At 32.8% G+C, this 8,937-nt stretch overlaps 1 protein-coding gene across 1 annotated transcript in view; it reads left to right on the top strand.

The window, feature by feature from the left end:
• Positions 1-429: 429 nt before the first annotated feature.
• Positions 430-8,937, top strand: part of LOC106690682 (gastrula zinc finger protein XlCGF57.1) — an 18,935-nt gene continuing 10,427 nt past the window's right edge. The window contains exons 1-5 of the mRNA XM_014436191.2: positions 430-625; positions 711-1,332; positions 1,404-1,535; positions 3,932-4,227; positions 8,666-8,878. Coding sequence (XP_014291677.1) covers positions 618-625; positions 711-1,332; positions 1,404-1,535; positions 3,932-4,227; positions 8,666-8,878 — 1,271 coding nt within the window. The 5' untranslated portion in view covers positions 430-617. The remainder of the gene's footprint in view (positions 626-710; positions 1,333-1,403; positions 1,536-3,931; positions 4,228-8,665; positions 8,879-8,937) is intronic.

Consider the following 8,937-nt stretch of genomic DNA (forward strand, 5'->3'; position numbering starts at 1 on the left):
ATTCTGTTTTGAAAAATAATTAGGACTCGTTTCTTTTTAAAATCAGTTGTGATAATCGTTGTCATTTCAGCTTCATACCCCCGTAATCCATGTAATAAGCTAATGTACCAATAGTTCAACTCTACCTACGCATTATCAGCTTTCCGTTGTCAATTTGTGTTTTTATAATTAAATTTAAATCTTATATTTCTGATATTATATAATGATTAAAGAATTTGACAAATTATCTTAGTGTTACAATCGTAATATACTAAACTTTTCTCCGCCCCTTATTCCCGTCATAACCTTCCTTGTTGTTTTTTTAATATTTGGAATATTTTACGATTGATTTGTGTTTTTCTTGCTAGCTTTTGTTATAAACAAACTTTTTTTAGATATTTCGTGTATAAATAAAGAAAATTTTAAGTTTTTACTTAAAAAATGTTTTTTTTTTTTTTTTTAGCTCTGTCAACACTGTGGAATTGTAAACTGTAGGATAGTCAATAAATTGTAAACAATCAAAGGGAACCTTATTTATTCAGATTATTGAGAATGAACGAATCTTGATAACAGTTAATTCCGATTTAAAAATCATTTAGCATAAATTAAGCTGCAAGAAGAAGGCTTAAATAAAACACATGTTAAGGTAAGAGAGTATTATTGACTGATGTGATAAACCACTGTACTATCAATCCTTATGTCAGTTTAAAAGCGTGATGAATTTGTTACAGATGTAAGACTGAACGGATTTTGGATCCGATTAAAGTAGTTTCTGATCACCTTTCAGAGAGAATCACCCTGGAGTCCAATGAAGAGCCCATGCCCTATTATAATAATTCTGTTTATAAACCTTCTGCACAGACCAGCATAGTGATAAAAGGCTCAAAACTAAAAAGTGAAGCCTCGAATAAGTTAGATGAGCCTGACAGTATGAATAACAATTTGATGTTTCGTAGTATGTTCTTCATGAATGACGAACCCAGACATTTTTTAGCACCAATACCTCTTTCGAATGAAACCGATTTTTTTCAACGAAAACCAGCATCTGCCAGTGGAAGCAGTCAGCAGAATGTTTCATCACAAACCGGGGAGCAAGTTATTCCTAATAAATTACCACCTCAGTATAAACAACGGCCTCATACTTGTGAAGAGTGTGGAAAGTCTTTTTTACTCAAACATCACCTTGCTACTCATATTCGTGTGCACACTGGAGAACGCCCTCATGTTTGTCCAGAATGTGGAAAGACATTTGCGTTAAAACATTGTCTTAGTACTCATCTTCTTTTGCATAGTGCCGAACGACCCTATAAGTGCAATGAGTGTAATAAGTCGTTTACGTTGAAGCATCATCTTGTAAGTTATTCTTATTTATAATTTTGTCATCTTAATTGGACTAGTGAAAGAGCAATTTGTTTTAAATTTAGGTTAGTCATGAAAAAATGCATACCAGGGACAGACCATTTGAATGTCGTGAATGTGGACAAACATTTTCTCAGAAAAGACACTTGAGTACACATTTAAAATTTCATTCTGGTGAACGACCTTTTTCCTGTCAGGTAAGTTTTTGTATTTGGTTAGTTCTTTCCTATTGAGCATTAAGTTTGTTTTGCAACCGCATTCAAATATTTATCGTTATATCATTCTATTAATCATAATTGTGTTTTGGTATTTCTTCAGTGTGTCATAATGTGTTGGTTTTATAATCCCTATTATATATTTTAGTTAATAGTGGAGCTTAATATCTATTTAAGAGTTGTTAATGAAATTTAGACTTATTTAAAACCTATTTTTAAATGATTAATATGTTAAAAGAAAATTTTTAACCATACTAATTTAACATTTTCCTAACTTTCGTGATCTATATAACAGTTACAGTTAACTGTATCAATACCCGTCTTGTTAGCAATGGAAACAAAATTAATACAACAAATTTGTTTGCTTCCTCAACCATTGTTGTTAGGATATAATACAAACGTAAAAGAAGTAAAAACTATTTTGTTGTTTTATTATATAGAAAATGTGGTATATATATCTAAGAAACCGAACTTTGCAGCATATCAATTTTTATGACAAGCAGACTTTGTTCGAGGAATGCAGTCAGTGGAGAAAAGAACATTAATAACTATAGCTTACTATATTGTTTTGTTATAATGATACACTTTAATTTTTAACTATTATTAGAGGAAGATAGTTCGAGTGGCAGTCAAAAAGGTATCAAAGATAGTAAAAGAAAACGATCAATTGCTAACCAAAGTTTCTTCCCACTTTTCAGGGCTGATAAGAATGATGTTCTGTTACCAGCAGAATATTCCGTTGTTCAGGATGTTCAGTTGATAACAGAACATAATTCTTATCAGCCCTGCAAAGTGGGACGAAATGTTGGTTAACAATAAATAGTATTCTTTTACTATGTTGATACCTTTATTGACCGCCACTCGAACTATCTTCCTCCATTCTTCATACGGTCAACTATCTTCTTCCCATATCGTCATTACAAGTTTTTCTTCTTAATGTTCTCTTTTCCCCTTACCACAGATTCCGACTAACTTCACTTTATATTAAATCACCAGTCAGTAATATCCATACCTCTTATTTTTATTGATTGATTTATTTATTGTGAAATAAAGTTATTTGTATATTTATAAAAAAAAAAACTTATATTCAGTAACAAAGGTAGATTAAGCCACTATTCCTATAACTTTATTTTTCAATTTTTCTATATTGAATAACTTTTCTAAATTTAGCCAAAATTGAAGTGGCAGAGAGATAGAGAAATATACTTTATTTATCTATGCTGCCTAAATACATTAGGTTGCTATCTCACACAGCATACTTATCAATCCATAATCGGACATATATAAATTACACATACATGGTATAATCAGAAAAAAAGAGATACAATAGTAAGATATAATAAACAATTTTTTTTCCCCCTTACAGTTTCCTTTTACAATCAATTTCGGTCTATACAACAAATACAAATGTTTCAATTCATTCCTATTTTTCTTTCTCATTTCTGCTCCTCCAATTTCACCCTTTCACAATTTTTCAATTCAACCGTCAACAAATTCGCTCTCCGGAATTCACCCTCCTAGATCCTCTTCAGTCACCCGCTAAACAAATTCAATATTAGACGGTAATGTGAGATCAGACCATCATTCATAGTCACAGCAGTAGATCAGTTTACCAAAAACAAACAAATAGATACATTTTACGAGAATAAGACTAACACATAGATTAAAAGGAAATAATAAAAGGATATTAAGAAATATAAATACTTAGATTATGATGAAATATGTTATGGAGTTAAATGAGAAATTATTTCTTAATTTTTTATTGAAAGTATATTTTATCAGTTGATTATTACTTTTCAGATTGAACTTTATTATATTATCATTCCTAATTTTATTTAAGAAAAAAATTATTCTTAAAAATTTGACCTGTGCCCGGTAATTTTATTGTTATTTTTGATATATATACCCAAGAAACAGTAATTTTAATAAATTACTTATAAGTGCCATATTTAGAGACAGTTTGATCGAAGCTACCTCATGAATTTTTTTTAAACTCTTTTGTATTAATTCTTTTTTTTTTTTTTTAAGCAAATCACATGCTTTATGAAGTTTGATGCCACCACTTTAAATATGTTATACAGCAGTACTGTTAATCAGAGATGGGAAAAAATTAGCTATAGTTGAAACTAATTGCTAAAGTTGCCATGGATACGACCCTGATTCATGAATGAACCATTGATAAATAAATATCGTATCCATGGCGATTTTAGCTATTAGTTTCATAGTTGCCCAACTCTGTTGTTAATGTTACCTTTAGCACAAAACATACCCTCATTGGCCGTAATGACTATTTATTTTAAGATTATAAAAAAAGTTAAATAATTTAAAAATGTATCGAATTTTATGTAATTATTTATTAAACTATTCTCTCCCAATAGATCTGCGGTGAATCATTTTCAAGGGAAGAACATCTCGTGATGCATTCAAGATTTCATGGAGGTCTGCAACCCTATATTTGTCCCGACTGTGGGGCAGGTTTTCTCCGAAAATTTCAGTTGGTCGAGCATGAAAGGGAACATGGACGGGTTCCGGACACATGTCCTAATTGTGGAAAGGAATTTTTACAGAAACGTACCCTTCTTCTCCATGTCAGGACGTGTGGTCTGAATAATCAACACCACGGTTCTCATCCCCCAGAACATCAGCCAGTTACAAATCATTCAAAACTCTGCAAGTGAGTTTACACAACCATATTTTTAGTATTACAGACTTATTTAATATGATTTCTGGGACAAAGGGGTAATCTAAATTCTGCATATTTGATTAAATTAAACTATCACCATAAACTAAATTTTAAATTAAGTGGAAGGACTCTAGTCTAGATTAGCGGTTCCCAAACTGGATGCCGTGGCACTCTAGGGTGCCTTAAGTAAGTATTTGTCATAGGTGCTACAAGCAACTGCCACTTTCTCAAAATATTACAAAAAAAAAATTAAAGAAGTAAGTATACAGTGCATTCCAGCAATTACTTTGCACTTTCTTTTTTGTTTTCTTCTTTTCCTTCAAATCGCTCAAAGAATAATTGTGCTGCATTTTTTTTAATATGTAAGGGTGCTACGAAAGCTTTTTAGCCCAACAAGGGTGCCATGAAATTTTTTAAGCTCAACAGGTGTGCTGTGACGAATAATTGGCCTAGAGATTGGTGGAGGGGTAAAGGGCTACTACCAAAACATATGTTTTTGGAAGATTATTTGTTGACCGTGTGAAATGATGTGATGAAACTGGTCCGGATGGCGGTTAAAAAAAGGTATAGATCAACATGGGTTTGCATCGTTAACTTAAAACATTTTAAATTAAAAACTTTAGAACATAGAAACTTCAAATTAGGTATAAAAGAGTTGTTAGGATGTTGAAGAAAGTGTTTAAAATATCATTAGGTTTTCTGGACCTGTTTCAATATTGGGGCTGAAAAATGTAAGATTTGTTGGAATTTTGAACTTTATTTAAACTCAATCATCTGAAAATAAATGATGTTTCAGAAATTATAAAATTTAATTAAATTGTCAATTTACAGTAATTTCTATTCTATATATATATTTTGGGCCTTTCAAGTTACAAAAATAGGTCTTATTATTAGCTTTTAAAGACAAAAATGCTTCAAAAAAGTCAAGTTTTTGAAACATTAAAGTCACAAATCAGTCATAACCTACCTTATGCAGAATATTAATTCTGACACAGTCCAAAAAAACAGTCCTCCTTGCATTGGAATGACATAGGAAGTTTTAAAAAAAAAAGGACTAAAATATTATAAAATTTCATAATCTGAACAAATCCCTTAAAGGAAGATGTGAGACATCAAGTAATCAAATGCTGTACATAATGGATATGTTGTCCTGTACTTTTCAAATGAACGAGAGTTGAAATACGGTAAGGGTTTCTTTCTTTGAAAATAAAATAAATAAGTCTAAAGCGCTCAATTTTTCTGGACTCGGCCCTGATGAAGCACAAAGTTGGGCGAAACTTTTATTACTAATAAATATTTTTTTCTGCTATTTTTGTACCTTTCTTGACCATTACCCGGATAATCTTTCTAATGTTTTGTTTAATATATCTATGTAAGCAGTCTTTCCTCAACATGAGTCTTATAAGAAATAAATGTCGTTCAGTAACTAATATGGATAAAAATCAAAACTTTTTATAGTATTTTAAAATTTAATAGTAAATGTAATTTAGATTTGTTATTATTTTGGCACTGCAAGAATCCGGCCCTCCTTCACAACAGCCGACGAATCTGCACGGTCTCTTGCTTTCTCCTCCCATCTACCAACCTTCAAGAGCTTCAAATCCTCCACATAGTCCAGCCATCTGATCCGGGGACATCCTCTTTTCCGTTTTCCATCTGGTTTGCCATAAACCATCTTTTTGGGAATCTTTTCATCAGGCATCCTCTCAACATGTCTTATTCTGTCTCTTTTAACTAAAGCCACAATGCAGGGTTCCCCGTACAGATTTATCAGTTCCTCATTCCTTCTTCTTCTCTCGAAACTCCATTCTTCTTCGAGACTCCTCTCCATATGTATTGAGAAGGATATTTCTCTCCTAGGAGTTGAGTAACTGTTCTGCTTTTCTTGTCAAGGGCCATGTTTCCCCTCCCCCTCCAAAGATCACTACTGACCTTACGAAGGTTTTGTAAATGACCACTCTCATTCTTTTAGAGATAGCTCTAAACTTCAGTATTTTCTGCAGTGAGAAATAACATTTATTTCCTGCTGCTATCCTGAACTCTGTTTCGCTCTCTACTTTGTTATCATCTGTAACCAGGCTTCCCAGGTACTTAAACTGGTTTACAGAACTGAAACTGTGGTCTATTAACATCACTTTGCTTTTCTCTTCCTTATCCTTTCTTGAGTTTTTCATGTACACTGTATTGTCTTCATTCACCGTAAGAACTAATTCATATGCTGCTTCTTCGAATTCCTGGAATGTTCCTTTTAATGCTGCTCTGGTTCTTGCGGCAGTATTGGAACCCAATATTGAAAGAGGTAACCTTTTCGTCTTGTTGAGATGAACCGGCATCCATGCTGGGTGCCCCCATTGCCACTCTTATCCTGTCTATATGGACATCTTTCCTCTAGCACTTATAACAGAGTGGGGTCGGTTCTTGGTTGCATCCTCAGGTTTAAACTTTAAGGGTTACCTGTTTTCCTAGATTGTGCCCTTAGTTACTTAAACATAAGGGTCCTCCATTTAAACCTAGAACCTTTTAGGTTCAGCCTATGGCCTGGACAGTTGTGGTGCACCATAATATACCAACTCTTGATTGTGGCACTCGTTTAAAAAATGTTGGGCACACCTCGACTTGGATATAAATTAACTCAGTGCATTTTTTAATCTTTAAATTAATAAATTGATAATTAACGTTCCTAAATAGCTTACCCCCCAAAAAAATATGCGTTTTCCTCACTTGAATCCTCCTTTGAGCTAAAAATTTTATGATTAAAATCTTTCTGAATTAAATATATATATTTAAATTTGAAAAACTTTCTTAGTTCGTCCCACCATTTATTATCTTTTTCCAAACAAACCTGTCCAGTAAGTGAAGACACCCACCTAGTCTTCACCATTTTATTTCAATAATTCTCCGAATGGAGTTAATAGCATTACAACATTTTTTTTTTATTATGCACAAAATGCTTGACTTAATTTGGAAATTTTATAAAAATCATTGATATTTAAGTCTTAAAATTGAAATTCTTCATCACTCATTAGACCATAGAACGGTACCATGAACCGTTTTTGATAAAAAAGGGCGTTAAAAACTAGCATTATGTTACAAAATATCTTCAGTAATTTGACTTTACTGCCAAAAAAGTTATTGGAGCACTTTTCATTATGTTTATTTCTGTTTTGTTCATAATTTTTTTTTATTATTTATTTTGTATAATTCTTACACCTTTAATATTATCTTTTATCTTTTTTTAGTATCAACCACTATTTACTTAATTTATTTTTATGTTCCTCTGCTGCCAATGACACATGTGTGCTCGCAGTTAAAAATAACCCTATAATCTCTAATCCCTTATCACAGCCCTGGAAGAATGGTGTCGAAATTGGAGGCTAAAAATAAATCCCAACAATGCCCATCAAATCACCATTATCCTTTGTCGTAAACCTACCGACTGCCCTACAGTATCCTTTAGTAATGTTACTCTTCTCTTAATCTTACTCCTCTCACAATATTGAAAAGACAGGAAACTGCACATCGATTTCGCCTATTACAATACTTACTGGACAAACGGTCTAAACTTCCAATGCATTACAAAAGACTGATCTACATGACTGTAATAAGGCCAATCTGTATATATGGAGTTGAGCTTTGGAGGTCCACTAAACCTTCAAATTCCTCTCATATCCAATCCTTACAATCCAAAATCCTATGTAAAATCCTCAATGCTCCTTACTTTGTCACAAATAAAATCATATATAAAGACCTTAATGCTCATATGTAACCGATCTAGCCCGAACCAGATATCATTCCTTCCATTATAAAATCCCTAACCACCAAAACCCACTAGTTTCTAACCTTGCTTCCTCTTCCATTTCTGACAATTCTCCGAGGCGCCTGAAAAGAAGATGGCCGTAAGACCTGCTGATTTAAAAACTTAATTAGAGTGCTACCAATGGGTAGATTCTCTACACTCCTGTATCACTCCATTATAGCTTACATAAAATTTACTAAATGTATAATTATGTACAGTTGTCAATTTCAATAAAAATATATAAAAAAAAAAGTTTCTCTGCATGAAGGTTGTTATCTCATTTTGTTTTCAAATTTGCTAAAGGCCTGAAATTTAGCTCAGAACGTTGGCACAAATAAATAAATTTTGTTTATTTGTGTATCTTTGCTGACCACACCCCCAACCATCTTCTCCTCATGTCAATCTACGGTCAACTGTTAGCATCTCATCTTCAGTAATTATTTACTTTCAGTCTTTGAAGGAACCTAAAACATGTAAAAGGAATAAAAAAACACTTCCTCTGTAGTAGTGTGGTTAGAAAAACCCAAAAAATGTTTCGATTGATAAAAAAGATCCTGTTAAACCTTATGTTTTGTTAATATTATCACCCAAAACATTCTCTTTATGTGATACAAACCTGTACATCTGTTTTAGGGAGTGTGGAGAGTCTTTCGCCAGTGCAGAAGGTTTAGCCCTACACATGAGGTTACACGTCGGGGATCATAGCTTCCTCTCCGATATCTGTAGCCTCGCTGCTTCGCTTAAACAAGCTGCTGGCCAGGGTCTCCTCAAGCAGAAAACTCACGCTTGTTCCGAATGTGGCCGAGCTTTTACGCAAAAACATGGGCTCAACCAGCATATCCTCAGGTAATGAAATATTTTCTATATCAAAAAGTACATATTTTAAAATTTTCATATATGAATAA

This window comes from Halyomorpha halys, unplaced genomic scaffold (genome assembly GCF_000696795.3).
Source record: "Halyomorpha halys isolate HHAL.00 unplaced genomic scaffold, Hhal_1.1 Scaffold1816.1, whole genome shotgun sequence".
Classification (NCBI taxonomy): domain Eukaryota; kingdom Metazoa; phylum Arthropoda; class Insecta; order Hemiptera; family Pentatomidae; genus Halyomorpha; species Halyomorpha halys.